The following is a 20,227-nucleotide window of genomic DNA, read 5'->3' on the forward strand; positions in this document are numbered from 1 at the left end:
GTTAAAAACTTTGTCACTGATCGGACTTGACCATATTTCCACCTTTTTCAGCTTCAGAATCTTTTTTTGAAGATTTTTAAGTAGTAAGCCAAAAGATGGGGCCAATGATAAGCATGCCGGAGAGCCAATCGATTGCAGAATTGCTGGATCGAGAGGCACCTCTGGAAGAATTTTTGAACGATGATACTTTTCTTACAGAGTTATTACATGGAAATCAAAGATTAAAGACTTAGTTTGATCAATTTAGCAAATGTTTACTAATTAAATATACCGTATATAACGTTTTGTCACAAAATTTATTTTATGTAAGTTGTTCAAAAGCTGAAAATATCGAAAGTTTATTCAAATATCTTGCAAATGACTCTGCTATCGATGATGAGGAACATCAATATAAATTACCGTACTTAGCATCATCTGTTCTGTCAGATTCGAGCAAGCTTATTAAGGAAGCTATTTCAACAAACGAAGGAATCAATACTCTTTTAAATCTTTTTGATGGATCTCGTCATCTTAACGGTTCGTTGCTGACAAATATTAAAACAGTTTTTACAAATGCATGCAGTGCAGCTCCGGAGAAGGTTTTTACCAATCTTATGTTATCATTATTATTTTCATCTTTGCTTTTTAAAGTTCTCATCACGTTTTGCTGAAGAAAGAATTTTTGAACGAAGTAGCATGCATATCAATTATTTGTCTTTTTGTGAAATTGTTGTTGAGATGCTGAGAGAGCTATGGAAAAGCAGCGGTCCACATGCTCTGCAAAGATATCTGATTCGAATTAACTACGTTCCTCATCTTTTGAAACTGATGCGTCAGACTACTGATCCTCAAATTTGTAGTAACATCGCTTTTATGCTTCGCACTGCTCTATCTTTGTTTTTGCCTTCTCCTCCAATCAACCCGTCTCCAATTGCGCTCCATGCAGACGGATCTTTGTTTGAAATGCCTGGAACTATTCCAACAGCTCCTCCTTTTCAGCCAGCACCCATGTGCGTGGTGAATCTGATGAAGGAAACACCTGAACTTGAGCAGCTTTGGTGGGCTCTGTGTTTTGGAGATTCTTCGGCTAGTTGCATTGAGTTAAAAGACAACAAAGACACCACTTCAAAAACCAAAAATGCAACTGATGGAGAAAAAGACTCCAAAAATGGTTCAGAAACTTCGACTTCTGCCGGAAGTGACGACAAAGAAGACAAAGAAAAGCAGTCTTCTGAGTCAAAGACAGAGGATAAAGGCAGCAAAGTGACAATAGCGCAGATCCACTGCCTGAATGTGCTGTCGTATTTGATGGAGACTGTGATGAAGGAGAAAGAGGCAGAAGAAGAAGAGCCTACGCTTTCGATGAGCCAGCGAAAGAAGAAAGTTGCGAGACTCGAAAGAAAATTGGCCAGAAAAGCAGCAAAAGCAAAGGCGAAAGCTGAGAAGGCCGAGAAAGAGGCGAAAGAAGCGAAGAAGAAGAAAGAAGAAGCTGAAAAAGAAGAAAAGAAAGAAAAGAAAGAAAGTGAAAACAAAAAAGATGAGGATGATCAGAAGGAAGAGAAGACAGAGAAAGCAGAAGGTGACGAAGCCAAAGCCGAAACAGAAGAGAAAAAGGATAAAGAAGAAAACAAGGATGCGGCAACAGACGATGAAGAGACAGAAGAAGCAGAAAGAGATGAAGACGACGATGAGGAAGAAGAAGAGGATGACGACGACGACGATGATGATGATGATGAGGAAGAAGACGACGAAGACGGGAATGATGCTGATGAGTGGGATGATGTGACCTCGCGCAGGCTGTCTCGAATGGGCGGGTACAATCCGATGGCGAAGAAGAAGCCGAAGAAGAAGAAGAAGAGCATTCAGCTGGCTCAGCTGCCTATTTCTGAGCAGAAAGTGTTTCTGAAGTCGCTTTCGACTTATCCGCTTTTGGAGTTCGTGCACGACCCAATCGTGAACAACCTGACGTCGTTTATTCCGCTGCTCCTCACTCCACATTCACTGCGGGTGGGGGTGCTTAGAATTAAAAGTGTGTTATTTTTGATTATTGATTGCTATCATCAAAATGTTATGCTTATTATTTTTTTATATAAATATTTATTTTGTTTTATTCTCATCCTTTTATTTATTTATTTCTCTCTCTCTCTCTCTCTCTCTCTCTCTCTCTCTCTCTCTCTCTCTCTCTCCATCTATCTCTTTCAATGCAACCCATTTGTTATCCTCAGTCGTCCAAATCATCTCATCGCTGTATCGCATCAACAGCTACGATGCTGCCCTTGATCACGCCATGATGCAGCGCCTGGCTGCCTTCCAGCCACCCACCCCTTCTTTCTCCCCTGCTCCTTCTCCTCCTTTCCTCTCTGTTTCTGTCCCTCTCACTGCCACCTCTCCTCCTCCGTCGTATGCCTCTTCATCTTCTTCTTCTTCCTCTTCCTCTTCTCTTGCTGAACCTGTGGCACATTCTGAGTCATTTGCTCTGCCTCTCCCCCAGTCACCTCCTCTTCCTCTGACTTCTGAGTTTGCAGCTATGTCAATCACACCTTCATCTACTTCCTCATCTTCAACAACAACATCATCATCAACCAACTCTTCTTCCTCTTCCTCTTCCTCTGACTGCAACATCACCATCAAAACAGCACCTGCCTCGTCGTGTGCCTCTCCTTCCCCAATCTTCCCATCACCTGAGCCTTCTCCCTTCGCAGATGTTCTTCCCCCGCCTCCTCCTCCTTCTCCTTTCCCCGTTCCTTCCCCTCATCTGGCTTCTTCTCCGTCTGTTTTCATTCCAAACTTCCAATTCTCTCCTTCTTCTTCTTCCTCTTCTCTTTCTTCCACCTCTTCCACCTCTTCTCTCTTGCACTCAACACTCTCCTCTGCTTACACCCTTCCCTCTGATCCTCTCGCTGCTGATGCCCCTTCTGTTCTCAGCTCTCTTCTTGCTCTCTTTTTCCGCTTTCCCAACAGCTCCATCCTACTCAACGACATCGCTGCCATCTTCACAGCAGTCATTTCGAGAAAGCCGTCGATTTTGTGCGAGGCGCAGGCAGAGTATGAGAGCAAAGTGATGAAAATTGAAGGAGAAGGGAAGGAAGGGAAAGAAGGAAAATGCGAACAGAACAAAGAAGTGAATGAGAAAGAGAAAGAAACAAAGGAGAAGGAGAAGGAAAAGAACAGTGAAATCGACAAAACATCGACCAAAGATGACAAAGAAGAGAATGAAGAAGCATCAAATGATAATACAGCTAACAACAACGGAGGAAAGAAGAAGCAAAAGAAGAAGGGAAACAAAGGCAAAGCGCAAGCAGCAGAGAAAGAAGAGAGTGCAAAAGAAGAAGAAAACGAGAAGGAGGCAGAGAAGAACAAGAAGAAAGAAGAAGCCAAATTGGAAGGGGATGTGCTGAAGTCGAAGCTTTTGTGGGGTTCCCACTCGTTCTTCGAGACAGCACTGAAAGAGAAGAGCAAAGCAGCAGCAACTCTTCCTGGTGTGCCATCAACATCCAGCTTCTCTTCTCTCTCGACTGTGTCCTCTTCTTCCTCTTCCATTTCGGCTTCTCCATCTTCTTCTTCTTCCTCCTCCTCCTCTTCCTCTTCCTCCTCTGCTGTTGCACCTCTCTCTGAGGAGGAGAAGTTCCTGTCGACTTTGATGTATGCAACAGGGCAGACGGGGCTTGTGACGCTGCTGATGAGGTTCTTTGGGAAGGAGAAGGAAGAAGTGCAAAAATGGAACCAGAATCTGAAGAAGAAGAAGAACGAGATCACAGAAATTCTGAGGGAGAAGCCGCAGCTGACGAACATTTTTGACGAAGGAGAAGGGCAGAGCGGGAAAGGGAAGAAGAAGAAGAACAGGAAGAACAGGAAGAAGAAAGCAGCAGATAGCAATGCGAATGACGAGAAGGACGAAGAGTCAGATGGGAAAGACGACGAAAAAGACGAGAAAGACGATAAAACCGCAAAAACCGAAGCAAAAGAAGATGAGATAAAAGAAGCCAAATCCACCAAAACCAACAAACAGCCAGCGAAGTCCTGTGGAGAAGGTGCTTTGTCGAGCACTCCTCAGAACAGCTGTGTCACTCCGTCGCCCAGCCCCACTGCCAACACGACGTCTTCGCTGATGTCTGCACATGCTGCTATTTCTGCGTTCCATCTGCCTTCTCTTCGGTCTTCCCCGCTCTTTGCCCACTGTATTATGATCACAGACCTGCTGCTGAAGCAGTTTGAGGTGAAAGAGGAGAAGAGGAAGGAGAAGAAGAAGGAGATGGACAGGAAGCGGAAGAAGCAGCAGCAGAAGGAGAAGCGGAAGCAGAAGGACGAAGAAAAGAAGAACAGGAACAAAGGCAAAGGTGGTGGGAATGTAAATGGGAATGGAAATGGAAACGGGAAAGGAAAGAACAAGAAAGGAGAGGCGAGTGAATGTGACGAAAAGGAGACGGACAAATGTGAGGAGCTGAAAGAAGAGGCAGAAGACGAAGAAGAAGCTGAATGCAGCGCAGCCCAAATGCTCGATGACGAAGAAGGAGACGACGAGACAGCGACGGCAGACGGAAAGATGCGGCTTGCAGAGCGGCAGAAGCTGAAGGAGCACTTCAACCGGAGAGGGAAGAAGGAAATTGAGAACCAGCACTCTGTCTCAGAATACCCGAAGCCTGTTGAGTCGCGCTCGCTAATGATGAACTGATTGTGGAAAGTTTTTTTTTCGGAACTTATTCAAGCATTCAATTCTTTTCGTTTCTTATCTTTAAAATAAAGAGAGAGAAAAAGAGAAAGAGAGAAAGAGAGAAAGAGAAAGAGAGATTGAGAGATTGAGAGAGAGAAAGAAGGAGGGAGAATGAGATTTAAATTAGTTAGATTAATTGCCTTTCATCTTCGAAATCGCTTGTGCATAAGAGGAAGCAAGGCAATATTTGTTCGAGTGTTTCGCTTTGAAGAATTTGCTTTGCTTTTTAACCTGTTTCTCATATTGAATATGAGATTTCTCTTGCTTTTATATATTGTTAACGGTACTTATCTTTACATTTCCCAGTTTATTAGCATTGTTCTTTTACAAAAGTGCAATTTTGCCAAATTCTTTGTTCTCACTTCTCAATTCCTCATTTCCTCATTTCCTGAGATTATTATTTTGTATTTTGTATATTTTATTACTCCTCTTGTAAAACTTATGCTCTTGCGATGATGCGGGAGGCAATGATCCCTCAAATACTTTGCTTTCTTCTTCTTTCTTTCTTTCTTCATTTTTTTATTGTTTCCAGTTTCTTTAACTCAGATTCAGAGAATTCCAAGCTGAATTTCACAAATAAATGATGTGAGAAATGTGGAGAAAATGAAGTGAAATAATAATGAAATGGATTAATTGAGGTGATTTACGTTCTGAAATGGTTGCAATTGAAATGTTAATTGATCATTGTTGCGACAAAGTGTTCATAAGTGAATGTTTTTGTTCGGTTATCAATTGGTAGTGCCTTCATGAGATCTTTCAATTCCTCATCGCTTGGAGGATCTGGCGCATACTTTTGAAGAAATTCGATTATGCAATCTACAGAAACAGTACCCGTTCCTCTCAACGATGGATCACTGTCAGTTCGAGAAACAACTGAAAGAGCATGTAAAACTTCTTCAGATGAATATTTGCATCTTCCACTTCGTCTAAAACCTTCAATAAATTCTTCTGGATCAATTTCTGAATACATAAAAATCTGAAGTGTTTCATTGGACTGAAAATCTTGCTCATACCCCCATTTCCATCTTCATCAATTTGATTAATAATTCTTTCCATTTCTGCCTCACTTGAAGCAACTTTCAATTTCATCTTAAGAATCAACAAATACGAATTACAAACAAAAATAAATGTCAAACCATGACTTCCTTTAATTCATCTCGATCAATAGTACCACCTCCATCCGCATCAACCACAGTAAAAAGCTCTAATAACTCTTCATCAGTTAAATCACTAAACATTGCGTCTTTTCCTTCGGTTTTATCTCCACTTGCTGAATTGGAGCCATCTTTTCCACTAATTTCTTGAGATTTTCCGTGCGATAAAAACGCCTGCGAAACTGATGCACTAATTTTTGGTGAGGTTAAAGGCTGTTTTATTGGGGTAATAGGTACTTGTTTTTTTGAAGGAGAAAAAGCTCTTTTAGGAGAACTCATAAAAAAAAACACTGAACAAAAAATATTGTTATGGCTGGAAATAATCATGGAAATTACGATTTTTTTTTTTTAATAAACAACAGTGAATAAATATTATCTATTTTATTTAAAAACAAATTAATTAATTAATAAGTTTTTGGCTCAACTTTCACTATTCGTAAAATTAATTGAATTTTTTGATGATGAAAAACAAAATTTAAAGATATTCAAGATTGCGATAAACTTTTATATCTCAATAGTTTCATTCATTAAGTAAATAACATTTGTCAATTTTTTTCCCCAAGTGAATGACATTTCATTGTGAGTTTTGTGTTTTTCTTAACACAATCTGGAAGAATTTGGGAACAATTGAATGCAAAGATAAAAATAAAATATGTAAAGCTATTGTGATGAACAATATTTTGTTTTGTCGTATGAATTACTGTATGTTACAGCTCTTTTATCACTTAAAATAAATGTTTGTCATTCTTAATTTTGTTGAATTAAAAAAATTGTAAAAACGAACTGAAAAAATATATATATGACACAAAATTCTTAAAAAATTATTCTTCGAGTTCATCATCCAGTATCAATAAGTCTGTTCCCTTTTTTGAGGTTGGTGCTTGCTCGATCCAGTCACGGCTAACTTGTTGAGGCTTTGCAGTTTTTCTTCCATTTGTAAACATCATCCATATAAATTCGACTTGGCGGGCAAGCGCCAGCGCGTGATGTGCATCATGACGTACAATAACAGGAAGTGAAGTGCAGCGAGATGCTGAAGCAAGAGCTTGGCACAGCGACTGCCACAGTGTGGACCACGTTACACGGGCAGAAGGAGAAACATATATAAGAACAAGTTTGATCCCGAGATGACTATACATTTATTAATGAAAAAAAACATTTATTTTATTGTCATTCACAAAAATTTTTAATAGCTTATTGAAAGCAGCTGTTTATCCAGGAAAGAACATCATACCATATCATTACTGATGGAATATCAAGAGGTTGGATTTTTGGTCCAGTTTTTGCTTCAGCAGCTGTTGTAGGAGATGAAGTGGATTCACAAGGAGTTTTTGTAGCAATTTCAGAACAATCATCGAGCGTTGGCATTCTACATTTTAAATTAGTTTAAAGTAGTACACATCAAGAAAATGAAAATTCAAACTCTATTGAAGGTTTATAGCTTTGAGAACCTTGCTTACAGCATGGAATTGTCATGTTAATGCAAGAAATTGCACATTCAAGGCATAGTTCTGATGGTACATATCTGAAAATTGAATGACAACATAAGATTTAAAAAAATAAAAAAAAGGCGAACGAAGGAAGCGTATCGATTCCAGTAAGTATTTCAAGTGATAAAATCGGAATAAAAGGGTGATCTGATTTTGTTATAAGTTCTATAAGGAAATGAGCCAATTTATTCTCCACTTTAAAAAAAAAAAACAATTATTTTTAAAAATAGAAAAAATTTTTTGAGCACACTCATTGCTTTCACGCAAGATTCTGAGTCAACAAGAAATAAAAATACTTGTAAAGCAAGTCCATAGCCATCATAAGCCATATCAACCAGTTTTGTAATCAATTCAGGTTGGAGACCAATAACATTTGCCATTGCTCTGGAATATTCTGGCGATTTGCTATCCCCAAGCAATCTATTAAGCTTCATTAAAAAAAATACGTTTTTTTCTTCTTCTTCGTTTGCAATGAATTCAGTAACATATCGCCCCAAAACTGATAATCTTTCTTTTTGCTCCTCCGTAAAAGGATGAATGAGTGGATCTGATAAAAAATCAAATTGCTGTGCGTTTTGCATTGTCATAACAAAATCTAAACGATATAAATGACAATTTACTTTTGCACGAGCAATCCAATAAAAAAAAAAAGGAAAAATTGTTTTCAATAATAATAAACAATTTGGGATATCGATCAAAACAACAATCAATTGCATAAACAGAAAACATTCTTTTGAATGTATTTCTGAATTAAAGAAAGCGAAGGAAAACCATAGGTTAAGTTGACGTATCTAAGTCTTGTTAATTCTTTCGCAATGAAATTCATAATTGTGCAAACCAGAATAGATTTTTAATTATTTCAAATCATGTTTACCAGCATAATAATCAAAATTGCATGTTGTTTAAAATTAACATTAAGCTAAGCTATTCGTCTTTATTTTGGCAAATAAAAATATAAAATAATAAATAATTTAAAGATATATTTCTCAAAAATAAGTGAACTAACATTAAATTTCGTTGTCAAATCAACAACTCAAAACGCACGGAAAATATTTCTCGTTTACAATCGATGAAGGAGTATCAATTCATTAAAATAAATATTCCTCCAAACAAACGAATTGAACAGAAGCCTTTTTGAGAATAATTGGTTCAAAGCAACTAATGGCTGTGTCTTCGTATCCGTCTTCCTCCAATTTTTGACACACTTTTCTTTTAACTGAAATACGTTTTGCATCAGAATGTTCTTTGTCTGCATCCTCTTTAAGATTTTCTCTTAATATTTTAAAGAAACCAAATAAATTTCTTGTAAAGATATCGTTCAATGTTGTTTGATGAGTTTCTTCCAAAGCGAAATCAAAAGCTTCATGAATCAACAAGGAATTAATTCCAGCAGCTGACAACTCAGAAATTTGTTCGAAAACTCGCATATAATATCCTACAATTTTTTTATTGCGATTCCTTGCTGCTCTGCATATCCTAACGATGCATTCAATTAACTTTTCATTTTCGTCGTTCCACGAAAAGTTAAAGCTAAAAAAATACTGTTCTAATGTGATTCCCCATCTAATAATTATCATCTCTTTGCTATTGGATCTTCCATTATTATCCATTTTCGTCCAGTCTACATTTCTTGTCAGCTCGTCTAATTCTCTTTCTGTTTCTCTCGCGAAATGAAGTTCATTCACAATCACTCCCTCCAATCCACTTTCTTCGTAAAATCTGAAAATCAAAAACTCCCAAGCAGACTGATATGCAAGTTGAGAAAGATTGTGATGCTTCTGATGATGTTGGATGATTTCTTTGATCTCATTCAAATACAATTCTTGTTTCGGCTTTTTGCGCAAATTTTTTAAATTCAATAATCAACAAAATAAAAAGTTCGTACCGAAATATGTTTAAAATTGCTCAAAGCTAACAATGCAATTTCAACTTCATTTTTAACTTCATTGTTTTCTTCTTTATTCAATGCTGCTTTCAGAAGGAGAGGCATACATATTGGAATCAATGCGTCTGATATATAGCTTCCTGCTATCTGGTCTTGCAATAAAAGATAACATTCACTAAGATCAATTAATAGTTTTTCGCTTTTCTCTTCTTGCTTCTTATTTTCGTTGATTATTTTTTTCTTTATTTGCTTGCGCAACAAAGAATCTTCAAAACTGTCGTTCCAAATATCATTTGACGATTGGTAATATCCAATGTGCTTCAAAAATAAAATTGCATTTTCTATTGGTAATTTATTCCTTTCGATCGATTCATGAACTTCATTAAACATTTCTACAGTGAAAGCAGATTCAAAATCATTTTCATTCATTTCATCTATAAGTCTATTCATTTCTTTGATTTTGTTCTTTTGATCAGTAGTATCACAATGTTCAAGTCGTGAAAACATATCTGAATTGAATAAGGCAAATATCACTTACTAATATTTTGAAATTTTTAAAAGAGCATACCGTTAAACTCTTCCGTTAAAGACTTCTAAATATATTTAGAAAATTTTTTGAAGAATACATGAAGATGAATTATTTATTGTTCAAATCAATTTCAAAGTGTCAACAATTATAAATTCATTAATTATACTATTTAAAATACCTCGTAATATTCTATTTGCATAGTTGATTTAGAAAAAATAAAACACAAATGATTAATATATTACAGATCAAATTTTTCTTTTATGGAGTGAAGAATTCTTTCATTTATGAAAATTTTAATGATTTGTTCCAAGCTTTTTCTGCAATCGTATGATTATGATTCAAACAATATCGTGTAATTTTAAATACAAAAATTTTAAAAATCGAAAAAAAAACTTTTAAAGAATTTTGTGGAACAAAATTCATAAAACAAAAAATTCTTTCACATTGTGACAAAATTCTTGTATTTATAATAAAAAAACAATTATTCATTCAATCTTTTTTCTTCTAACATATCTTTTAAAGTCAAACATTCTTATGTTTTAAAGAATAAAAAAATGAGAAAAATATTAATCATTATTGTGTGGAACAAAATCCAAATGACTAATCCTTTTTGAAATCACACTTTTGTTCGAGTTTTGACCAGAATTTTCAACTCAAATGGATTATTAAAAAATGAACTACTACGGAAAAAACATACAGCGCGTGATGATATTTAAAGAATGATACAGATCGTGCAAAAAATACCGGACAAGATTGATAACAATAACCGAAAGAGGAAAAATTCTGTTTGTTTTCCTCAGAACATTCCTCATCGATACAAACTTATTTGATACACACGACTTTCAAAACAGCTTCATTCATGCTCAGATATATATTATTATTGAAAATATCAGAGTAACTCAAAATCACACTTCTGCGAGATTTCAATCATTAATTTTATTTTATGAGCACAAATGAAGCCATTTTGAAAGTCTCGTGTCTCAAATGAGTTTATATAAATGAGATATATTTATAGGAAAATCATCAGAATTATTCCACTTGCAGTTATTGTGAAATCAATCTTGTCCAAAAATTTGTGTTCACTCCAAGAAATTTATGCAAAAAAAATAATGTGAAAACGAGAACTCCAAAAAAGATTAAAATTTTTATTTAAATAATTTAAAGAATATAAAAGCATTTTCCTGAAATTCATTGTTTTTTCAATATGGGGGGAAATATGGACTTTCAAGCTTTTAATGCACAAAGAATGAAAAAATTGTTTCACTTACAACTTTTTTAAAACTGAACCAGATTTCAGTATAAATTGGATTTTCATATGGCAAAATTTTTTTGAAAAGTTCCTTTTGTTTAATTTTCAACAAAAATAATAATTTCATATTTTGATCAAATTTCTGTTCCCACTTATGAAAATATGTTTTCATGAAAACAAATTCAAGACAAAGCTAATATTTACATTATTGTGAAGTTTCGTGAGTGGGAACAGAAATTTGATGAAAATATGAAATTTTTGTTTTATTTGAAAATTAAACAAAAGGAACTTTTCAAAAAAATTTTGCCATATCTGTAAACAAACATAACAATGTTATTACAAATAGTTTTGTGACATTCCATGAATGTCAAAAAATGAACACATTTATTTCAAAATTTTTGAACACAAAAAGGTTTATCAAAAGTGCATAATTTTTCAATGAAAATGCCTAAAGTCAAATATTTTGTCCCATATAGAGTGTCACAAAACAAGGAAATGTGGGACATAAATTTTTTATAATGTTTTTGTGATCGAAAAGTGTGTAAAAAAAAGTGTTGTGGAAAAAGGAGAAAACTTTTCACTTGTGAAAAGGTCATCCAATTGAACTCATGAAAGAGAGATATAATTGGTTTGTCATTGCTCTTATAGCTATATTCAAATGAAATGATTTTCTTCTATTGGTATTTTCATTATTAAATATGACATAAATTTTCCACATCGGATGGAAACTGTTTTTTAAAACGCAATTGAATACTTGTTTTTTTTTCGATATATATATAAGTGATTGAAAATGTTGAAACATGAGTCTGGTTTGAATTTATTTCGAAATAATTACGTTGTTTATTTGATAAAAATTTTTTCAAATTTATAAACGGACAAACAATTTGCATGAATTATTAAAAAAAAAAACCAGGGTTAAATGAAAGCTTGAATATTTCATTTTGTTGTTCTGTGAGAAAAAACATTAATTGTTTCTTATATATATTTTTATTTTGCTCTTGAAAAACCATTTGTTTCACAAAAAAGAATTGTCAGAATATATGGGATAATTCTATTCGTTTTGTTAATGTCGAACAGCTTGACAATAATTTTAATTGAAAGACTATAAAATTGACAGATTATGAATAATTTATTAATTTAATAAATACAGTCTGAACCGGATATAATCACATCGAATACAATCATATTCGTTATTAGTCACATTTTTCCATGCACCGACATTTTTGGCCAATATTTCATTCGTTTTCAATCACATATTATCACAGGGCTGAAAATATCTTATCACATTTTTTATTATCGTGGGTGATATTTTTTATGAATAATCGATTATTTGAACAAAAATTTCAACAATTTGATTTTTCAAAATAGAATATAAATAATTCTGAATGATGCAAATTAATGATGAAAATTGATTTCACGAGTGAATAAAGTGCTTTTGTGAGGAATTTTCATGAATGAAAAAATTGACTCAAAATTAATAAATTTGTTAATGTGGGACATAATATTTGACTTCAAGCATTTTCAGAAAAAAATTATGCACTTTTCATTGACTTTTTGAGGTCAAAAAACACAATAAAAATTAGTCCACTTTTTGACATAGGCGAAATCTCGCAATTCTTCATGTATTGATTTCAACGATGCCTGTTTTCCGATATAAAAATAATATTTATTTTTGAATTTGAGAAAGTGAAATAAAGTTATAAGTTAAACAATTTTTTCTTGTTTTGTGCAAAAAAAGCTTGAAAGTCTATATTTTCCCCCATGTATTTTGAGTCAATTTTTTCGTTGTTAAGCAGCATCATATATTATCACAATCGGATATAGTCACAAAAAGTTGTGCAAAAACCGATGTGATAAAATCCGATTTCGACTGGATGCATTGTTCAAAGGTGTTTGTATTAATAGTTTCAGAACAAAATTGTTTGTCATTAAGCACTTTTCTAATATAATTCAAATGAATTGAATATTTCATTAATGGAATGCCAGTAGATGGATGACACTCAGATAAAAAAAAACAAGAAATGCTTTAAACATTTTCTATCGATATATCTTTTGATTTTTTGAAATAACTTTAATATGAATTTTGTCATTTATTATCAATTTTGTTAATCTTTCAACCATTGCTATTATTTTTAAAAACAGATCCAAACTTTTCAAATGTAGTATTGTTTTGGGAAAACACTTTATTGACACATCTCCTTTATTATTTGTTTTTCAATACATGCTGACTTTTAGCGATCTTTATGTCTTTAAAAAAATGTCATTTTTATTAAGGGAGAATGATTCAACAGGCATTATTGCATTATATTAATCATCTCCAGATGCCCAATTTATAAGAGAAACAAAAAAATTACAGAAGTTGAATGGCTTTCAATAGAAGAGGATCACTATTTAATTGATGAAAAAGAAATGAAATGCATCAACACAGATGTGATAACAATCATGTTTGAAAAATGTGAGTGCAATAGAGAGGAAATAATGAAGAATGGAATTGATCTTGTCGAAAAAATTGTGATAACAAAAAAAGAATTATTCAACTCAGGAATAATTCATTAAAGCAGTTTCTTCAGAACACTTGCAGCTAAATCAAAAGGAAGAGATATGCGTTCTGCTGGAAGACCGCCTTTTTTGAGTCAACAAAACACATCTGTTGGATAAAACTCAGTGAATGAAGAAATAGCTCAAGGAGCGTATATTTGTGGCAAACAAGTGAGACATATGGTTTGAAGTTCTATCGTTAATAATATTTGGGTAATTCTTTTTGAAAAGTCGCAAATGTTTAATTTTCAAATACTTCAAGAATTTCACATTTTACCAAATATTTTGTTAACAAATATCAAACTTCACTTAAATGGAATTTATTATTTGATAATGCTATTTCAAACATTCTTGAGGAGATTTGTGAGCTGAAACAGAAATTTGATCAAGATATGAAATTTTTGATTTATTTGAAAATCAAACATTTGCGACTTTTCAAAAAGAATCACCCATTTGTTATTTTTTCATCATTGGTTTTTCAGGCTCAACTTACAATTTCTGAAAGAACTGGAACGCCTGTTGATGATGTTCATATTTGGAGAACATGGACTCACAGATTTTTATGCAATCAATCTGATTTATTTTTCGTTCATCCTGTTCAGCTTCCAAATGCAAGAGCAGCTAACTCAACGAAAGAGCTTCTTGATCCATGGATTGCCAAAGTTTAGTCCTTGTTTGATGAGTTCGATTATTTGCCCGAATTCATTTTTAATATTTATGAAATTTATTTATTTGGCTCGGATATTAGACCAGTTAAAGATGCAAATGCTTTGTATTCCCAGGTTTCATTTGTTCCAGAACCAATATTGCCGTATACAAAATTTTCACTCCTTCACATAACAGCAAATGATGTGATGTGTCCTTTTATTACAAAAGACAAAGACAAAAAGCTCCCCATCGAATTTGAAAAAGCAAGCGAGCCTTTGTTGAGATTTATTGCTGATGAAACTTGAGCAATTACGAAAGAAAGCTTTCTGATGGTATTTGACAGAGTGATAATGCACTCAATTATTAACTGAAGAATTTTTTATTGGGAAAATAACATACACTGTTTTCTGTTTATGGATTTTCTTGCTGCACATTTGTCCCCTCATATAACACAGAACGCTGACGTTCACAATTTTAATAAGTTCTCACTGCCTTCTCACACGTCACATCTTGTCTAGCCATTGGATCTGCATATCAATGCTGCATTTGAAAATTGGTTGAGAGCAAGTAATTTCTAACTCCAGTGCCTTCTTCTGGAGAATAAAGAATATCATTTTTAAACAAATTTGTCAATTCATTACACGCGAAATTCAATCCTTCGACAATTAAAGCTTCATTCAGAGATACTGGAATCTGGTCATTCTATCTCGACATCGTTCGATCGAAACTCAATGAGAAAAATCTAGAATGGGTAAAAGTTTCGGAAAATATAATGAATACAACAAAGCCATATTTTAGCGGGGAAATGTTCTTTTCGTCCCGACAACGTGAAGGTGTTGCAAAAGATATTTATCCTAATATTTCTTTGTTTTTAAATAAAAAAATTTTAATTACTTTTTTGATTATTAATTAGTTGTGAATGTTTGAAAAACAATTCCTTGAATCGAAAATATTTCCATTTTTTATTTCAAATGATTATACGAAAGAAAGGATGAACATGAGTTGACATTCAAAATAGTCCAGAATTTATGATATGTCACGAATTTGCTGCGTTCTAATCTTTATCTTAATTTCATCTGAAACATCTGCTTTTGAAACAGCTGTGAAATGTTAACGATTTAAATACAAAATCTCTTCCCCATGATAAACAATACTTGGAAAAATAATTGCTCCCCATAAAGTTATTTTTTGTAAGATAATCACCCACACATTTATTCACACAAATATTTTCTTTTTTTTTTTCTTTTTTTTTCGTGTGGAAAATTGGTGATGAATTTGACAAACTTTTTTTCACGTAATCCAAAGTTATGTTTAACCTTTTTCACACCTATTCAGCACTGAAATCAACATTATTATCTGAAAAAATTTCATTAAAATATAAAAGTCTTCTTCAATTTGGTATTTTCAAAAAAACAGTTATTTTCCAACGAAATAACAAAATTTTTATTTCACATATATTTTACACACAAAAATTTCAGAACCTAACTAAATTAAAGAGAACTGAAGGAATTTTTTAGATATGTCTATCCCATTTTTATATTATTTTTTTGTTGATCATAAAATCCGATTTTTAAAGCCAAGATCAAAATGGGCTCAGGGTATATTGTTTTTTTGCTTTATAACAGTCTAATTTGATATTTATTTTGATATACATTTAATCAATTTCGTATAAATTTTAATTTTTCCCATCACATTTAGAAAACCACGTGGACTTCACGCTGCCAGAAAATTGCACAACAAACGTATCTCTGGTCGTTGGGCCGATAAGGCTTACAAGCGTCGTGTACTCGCAACAAGATGGAAGGCTGATCCTTTCCAGAAATGCTCACATGCAAAGGGGATCGTTGTGGAGAAGATGTTTGTTTCAACATTTTTAAGAGTTATTTCAATTTTAAAGGAATAAATTTTGTAATTGAAAATTTTTATTTTATATTTAAAGTGGTGTTGAAGCTAAACAGCCAAACTCTGCACTCAGAAAATGCGTTCGTGTCCAGCTTGTGAAAAACGGAAAGAAAGTTGCAGCTTTTGTTCCAAAGGATGGTTGCTTAAACTTTGTTGACGATAACGTTTGCAAAAAGCTGCATATTTTCCCTTTTCATTTGGAACTTATTACTCTTTGAAACTGTTTTTGTTAAAATGCGAATTTTTAGGATGAGGTTTTGATCTCAGGTTTTGGTAGAAAAGGTCACGCTGTTGGTGATTTGCCCGGAGTTCGTTTCAAGGTTGTTAAAGTTGCTGGTATTTCTTTACGTGCTTTGTATCTGCACAAGAAGGAGAAGATTAGATCGTAAGTTTTTTAATTCTCACTTCATGATGTTGGGTGGTTTTTCCACATGTTTGAACATGGCAGCAAATTTTTTGTAACTGGGATAATCACATTGTTCTTTTATTTTCAATTTTTTAAATGCTTTAAAGATTTTGCACAAGTTGGGTGGAATGTGAATCAACTTTTCATTATTTGTAGAAGTTTATCATTTATAAAGATAAAAAAGGAATATAAAATTATTTCATTTTTTGTTGAAAGAATCCGTACTTTTTTAGAAATAAAAAATGTGATAATGATATTTTTCTTTGCCATAATGAAAATCGCAAATGAGGTTGAATGGAATCTGACATTTTTTCCGTGAGCCTTCCAGCCCTTTTTCCTCCAACATCTTATTTTGCACACGAAGGCGAAGATTATCCGGAAGTACAGATACAAGGTTCTTTAAAATTTCTTGTTACACAAAGCAAATATAAATAAGTTTCTTTTAAACAGAGATTTTAGACCAAGCTTCAAAAATTAATGGAGAGAATCAACTTCATCTTTTAGTGCTTGCTGAAAAAAAGATTACAGAGCTTAAAGGAAATAATGCTTTGAATATTTTCTCAAACGCATTCATTCGTTCATTGATTCATTTGCTGAAATCCAATGCAAATTCAAACGAATCACAAATTGCCGACTTTCTTTTGGCTTTATCCCCTCTTATACACGAAGCTGTCATATCTGGTAAATTTTCTTCAGTAGAAACTCGCTCTCTCCTGAAAAATCTAACTTCAGTGTTGTGTGAGCGCATTTTTGATAATGAAATGAACACAAATTTATCCATTATTTATTCTGCATGTGTTTGCATGCTTCAAATTGATCATGCCTTACATGAAACAGCCCTTCTGAAAATGACAAATTCAATCTTGACATTTATTGATTTCGAAATCAAAGAAACTTCTGTACAACATCAGTATATTTGCATTTTTATTCATTCTTTGTATTGCCTAATAGAAGAAAATGGTTTTTTTTTTTCAGATTTTTAAATATTTCTTAATTTTATTTTACTAAAAATAATTTAATTTCTCTTCTTCTTTTCAGATTATATTCGCCTACTGACAAATGGAAATGTTCATATGAGAATTTTGAATATCCTACAAAATCCATTAATTTCTCATCGGCCTATGCTTGTAAGCGAATGCTTGAAAATTTTAGCTAAAATATGTATTGGACAATCTGGAACAATTTGCAATCTTCTCGAAAATACGAAAATTATAAGTCTGATTAATGCAATTTTCCAAACATTTATAAAACCGATGATTGAAACATGGAAAAGAAGTGTCGTTACAGCTCAAAAATCGCATCCAATGCTTAATCAGTCACTTAACCAAAATATCAAATCTCCAACAGTGGAATTGAGACATTTATCAAATACAAACAAGTTTGAAACAGCTCGAGAAATATCAACTTCAGCATCTACCATTCAATGCCAGTCGTTTTGCGATAACGTCCATCTTTCAACACAATTCCCGTTGCTTTGCAGGTTATCGATTGGGGATTCTCTTGCATCGCTTTTGGATATGTGCACAACTTGCGAAGCATCTACATTTTGCCTCGCTGAACACACAGACTTACTCAAAATGATTCTGAATTTAGCGAGCTTCCAACCACATGTTGTCAAAGAATGCAACTGTATATTTCTCGAGGAATATCAACGGGACCGGATTGAAGAAGATATTAGATTCCTTGAACTTCGATTCGAGTCAGATAATCAAATTGAGAACTTGTCTCATTTATTTGAGCAAATGCATTACAGATGCGTTGATTTACTGGGATCTACCCTTGTCGATACAGTTTGGGGTTCAGAAGATTGCAATTTGTGCGTGTCTGTATTTCGATGTCTTCTTCAGCAACTGACTCAAGAAAGAGAAGGATCCGACGAGGATTTATATGCTGTTTGTTTGAATATCTCAAAGTTTCTTGTTATTATGAGACGAGCAGTCACTGGCGAAGACGAAGTCGACAGTTACTCCTCTGAGTTTTCTGATGATGAATGCGAATACACAAACGATGAATCTGATGATTGTTGTTACATCCCGTGCAATAAATATGCTGTTTGGGACTTAGCAAGAATACCCGATACTCGAGCTGATTCCTGCGGTAATAAAAAGTTTGTGAGGAACTTTCAAGAGAATGAGTGGAAGATATTTGTTGCAGCGCTGGAGTGTGGAGAAGAAGAAGGAATTGAAGATATCATGGTGATGCTTGTGCATGATAGATGGTCAATGATGCGTAGATCAGCAAGAGAACTTCTTCAACTCCTCCGTTGTTGGAAGAGTTTTGGCTGAATTATTAAGTTGGATGGGCTCAGTAGAAGTCTCAGTCACATCAAAAAAGCAAGTTGTTATTGTGAACTTGAAACTTAACGAACGATATTAACACGAGTTATTCGGATAAATATTGTGATTTGCTGAAATTTAAAGAGAAAAATTTATTTCTGAATGCGTATGAGAAAATAGTCATTGTACAACATAAAGCAAAAGAAAACATCATGAAAGAAATTATGTTCTCTGTAAGAAAATTGTTCGATTTTTTAGCTTTTTAACTTATTTATTTTTAACGCGTTTTTACATATTTATCACATAAAAAATTTAAAATAAGAATTTTTATATTCAAAATTAAAATTTTAGCAAACAAAATTATAATTCTTTCTAATGAAATAATAAAATTTTCATTCAAAACAACATTTCATAAATCACAATCGTATAAACTTGAATTTGTGATTAGGATTGTTCATGCAATATTTATGTTATTTTCTTAACTGTTTAAAAAAGGAATTTGTCGCAAATATTTGCTTTTTTGGGGGGGAAAAAAAAATACAATATCATATCAAAGGAGAAGTTTGGAACATATCAAAGTCAAAGATAGTTTTTTCAAAACATAAAAAAAAAAGATGATTAAACAAAACTTGTTTCAATATTCTCCTATTTGTTGAATTGGCAAAAAGAAAAAAGAAAAAGCAACGAAATCTGCTCAATTGCATATTTTTATGGAAGTAAAAGATATCGTAATTGCTGAAAAACAAACGAATCAAATACATATTAATCAAACTTCAAAGTTCTTCAGAGCAAAAAACAAAGAAAAGAAAATCGCTTTGAAAAAACACGAATTAAAAATTATAACAATGTATGCACGAAAAGGGAGACTTTCATCTCAGACATTTTCAAAGAAAGCCGGTAATTGGCATCATTCATTCTTTGGAAAGTATCGCACGTCTTTTCAATGCCCGCAAGAAAATAATCTTACAGACTCGAGAAGTGTTCAATCTCCATTGATTGTGAAACAACAAAAGCAAGATCTCTTTCATACCTCACAAAATTCTATCAACAATCATTTCCATATTGATCAATCATCCATATTTTATAATAATCATCAGAACAAAAAATGTTCTTTTGTTTGTTTTCATAATTATCATGATTAGTTCCAAATATTTACTGTTTTCATTTCAAAATTATTCTTCGATCAAAATGAAACTGTTATTTAAAAAAAAAAATCTTTTTTATTATTGAATTACAAAAATGATTCAAATAAAAATGATGGAACAGAGTTTGAAAGTGAAAATAATCATCAATTATTCCAATTTCTCAATTACAAAATAGAAAATTTTATGGACACATGAACTGTTTGATGTGGATGATTAACAAAATTCAATGATTTCCATCATGATATCTTCTATCGAAAATACTTGAAGATGTCAAGTTATTAATAAGATAATTTCAAATAAGATTCTTTTTCTCAT

The 20,227-nt window shown here is 33.2% G+C and overlaps 6 protein-coding genes across 6 annotated transcripts; 3 read left to right on the top strand and 3 right to left on the bottom strand.

Annotated features, from left to right (window-relative positions):
* The first annotated feature begins 32 nt into the window (after positions 1-32).
* Positions 33-5,170, top strand: MONOS_13583 (uncharacterized protein). Its single transcript, XM_067866297.1, has 4 exons — positions 33-232; positions 311-578; positions 631-2,008; positions 2,205-5,170. The coding sequence occupies exons 1-4, from the start codon at positions 96-98 to the stop codon at positions 4,649-4,651; spliced, it is 4,230 nt and encodes a 1,409-aa protein (XP_067730314.1). The 5' UTR covers positions 33-95; the 3' UTR covers positions 4,652-5,170.
* An 18-nt stretch (positions 5,171-5,188) lies between these two features.
* MONOS_13584 (uncharacterized protein) lies at positions 5,189-6,502 on the bottom strand. The gene is made up of 3 exons (XM_067866298.1): positions 5,827-6,502; positions 5,704-5,779; positions 5,189-5,650 (listed from the first exon to the last, which is right to left on the bottom strand). The coding sequence occupies exons 1-3, from the start codon at positions 6,169-6,171 to the stop codon at positions 5,364-5,366; spliced, it is 708 nt and encodes a 235-aa protein (XP_067730315.1). The 5' UTR covers positions 6,172-6,502; the 3' UTR covers positions 5,189-5,363.
* Positions 6,503-6,665: 163 nt separating this feature from the next.
* On the bottom strand, positions 6,666-8,001 carry MONOS_13585 (uncharacterized protein; the record flags this gene model as incomplete). The annotated part of the gene is made up of 5 exons (XM_067866299.1): positions 7,585-8,001; positions 7,421-7,529; positions 7,268-7,369; positions 7,079-7,213; positions 6,666-6,975 (listed from the first exon to the last, which is right to left on the bottom strand). The coding sequence occupies exons 1-5, from the start codon at positions 7,919-7,921 to the stop codon at positions 6,666-6,668; spliced, it is 993 nt and encodes a 330-aa protein (XP_067730316.1). The 5' UTR covers positions 7,922-8,001.
* A 241-nt stretch (positions 8,002-8,242) lies between these two features.
* On the bottom strand, positions 8,243-9,963 carry MONOS_18596 (uncharacterized protein). The gene is made up of 4 exons (XM_067871629.1): positions 9,927-9,963; positions 9,788-9,812; positions 9,220-9,728; positions 8,243-9,166 (listed from the first exon to the last, which is right to left on the bottom strand). Exons 1-4 carry the CDS (start codon positions 9,945-9,947, stop codon positions 8,423-8,425), a joined length of 1,299 nt encoding a protein of 432 aa, XP_067730317.1. The 5' UTR covers positions 9,948-9,963; the 3' UTR covers positions 8,243-8,422.
* A 5,798-nt stretch (positions 9,964-15,761) lies between these two features.
* MONOS_15943 (putative 40S ribosomal protein S23) lies at positions 15,762-16,551 on the top strand. Its single transcript, XM_067868846.1, has 4 exons — positions 15,762-15,781; positions 15,882-16,040; positions 16,123-16,249; positions 16,340-16,551. Exons 1-4 carry the CDS (start codon positions 15,771-15,773, stop codon positions 16,472-16,474), a joined length of 432 nt encoding a protein of 143 aa, XP_067730318.1. The 5' UTR covers positions 15,762-15,770; the 3' UTR covers positions 16,475-16,551.
* Positions 16,552-16,749: 198 nt separating this feature from the next.
* Positions 16,750-19,127, top strand: MONOS_15944 (uncharacterized protein). Its single transcript, XM_067868847.1, has 2 exons — positions 16,750-17,451; positions 17,530-19,127. The coding sequence occupies exons 1-2, from the start codon at positions 17,253-17,255 to the stop codon at positions 18,774-18,776; spliced, it is 1,446 nt and encodes a 481-aa protein (XP_067730319.1). The 5' UTR covers positions 16,750-17,252; the 3' UTR covers positions 18,777-19,127.
* Positions 19,128-20,227: the final 1,100 nt, after the last annotated feature.

The sequence above is a fragment of the Monocercomonoides exilis genome (assembly GCF_001643675.1).
Source record: "Monocercomonoides exilis strain PA203 chromosome Unknown scaffold14-1859848, whole genome shotgun sequence".
Lineage (NCBI taxonomy): Eukaryota > Preaxostyla > Oxymonadida > Polymastigidae > Monocercomonoides > Monocercomonoides exilis.

What these genes read in the sequence shown, in the direction of transcription:
- MONOS_15944 (XM_067868847.1), top strand. Translation starts at nt 17,253, where the DNA reads ATGAACACAAATTTATCCATTATTTATTCTGCATGTGTTTGCATGCTT. An exon ending in TTGCCTAATAGAAGAAAATG is followed by an intron (nt 17,452 to 17,529) that starts GTTTTTTTTTTT and finishes TCTTCTTTTCAG; the next exon opens with ATTATATTCGCCTACTGACA.
- MONOS_13584 (XM_067866298.1), bottom strand. Translation starts at nt 6,171, where the DNA reads ATGATTATTTCCAGCCATAACAATATTTTTTGTTCAGTGTTTTTTTTT. An exon ending in ATGAATTAAAGGAAGTCATG is followed by an intron (nt 5,780 to 5,826) that starts GTTTGACATTTA and finishes TTGATTCTTAAG; the next exon opens with ATGAAATTGAAAGTTGCTTC. An exon ending in TGATGAAGATGGAAATGGGG is followed by an intron (nt 5,651 to 5,703) that starts GTATGAGCAAGA and finishes TTATGTATTCAG; the next exon opens with AAATTGATCCAGAAGAATTT.
- MONOS_13583 (XM_067866297.1), top strand. Translation starts at nt 96, where the DNA reads ATGGGGCCAATGATAAGCATGCCGGAGAGCCAATCGATTGCAGAATTG. An exon ending in GCAGTGCAGCTCCGGAGAAG is followed by an intron (nt 579 to 630) that starts GTTTTTACCAAT and finishes TGCTTTTTAAAG; the next exon opens with TTCTCATCACGTTTTGCTGA. An exon ending in GGGGGTGCTTAGAATTAAAA is followed by an intron (nt 2,009 to 2,204) that starts GTGTGTTATTTT and finishes TGTTATCCTCAG; the next exon opens with TCGTCCAAATCATCTCATCG.
- MONOS_15943 (XM_067868846.1), top strand. An exon ending in GGGATCGTTGTGGAGAAGAT is followed by an intron (nt 16,041 to 16,122) that starts GTTTGTTTCAAC and finishes TTATATTTAAAG; the next exon opens with TGGTGTTGAAGCTAAACAGC. An exon ending in TAAACTTTGTTGACGATAAC is followed by an intron (nt 16,250 to 16,339) that starts GTTTGCAAAAAG and finishes TTTTAGGATGAG; the next exon opens with GTTTTGATCTCAGGTTTTGG.
- MONOS_18596 (XM_067871629.1), bottom strand. Translation starts at nt 9,947, where the DNA reads ATGCAAATAGAATATTACGAG. An exon ending in TTTAACGGAAGAGTTTAACG is followed by an intron (nt 9,729 to 9,787) that starts GTATGCTCTTTT and finishes TATTCAATTCAG; the next exon opens with ATATGTTTTCACGACTTGAA. An exon ending in GCAATTTTAAACATATTTCG is followed by an intron (nt 9,167 to 9,219) that starts GTACGAACTTTT and finishes TTGCGCAAAAAG; the next exon opens with CCGAAACAAGAATTGTATTT.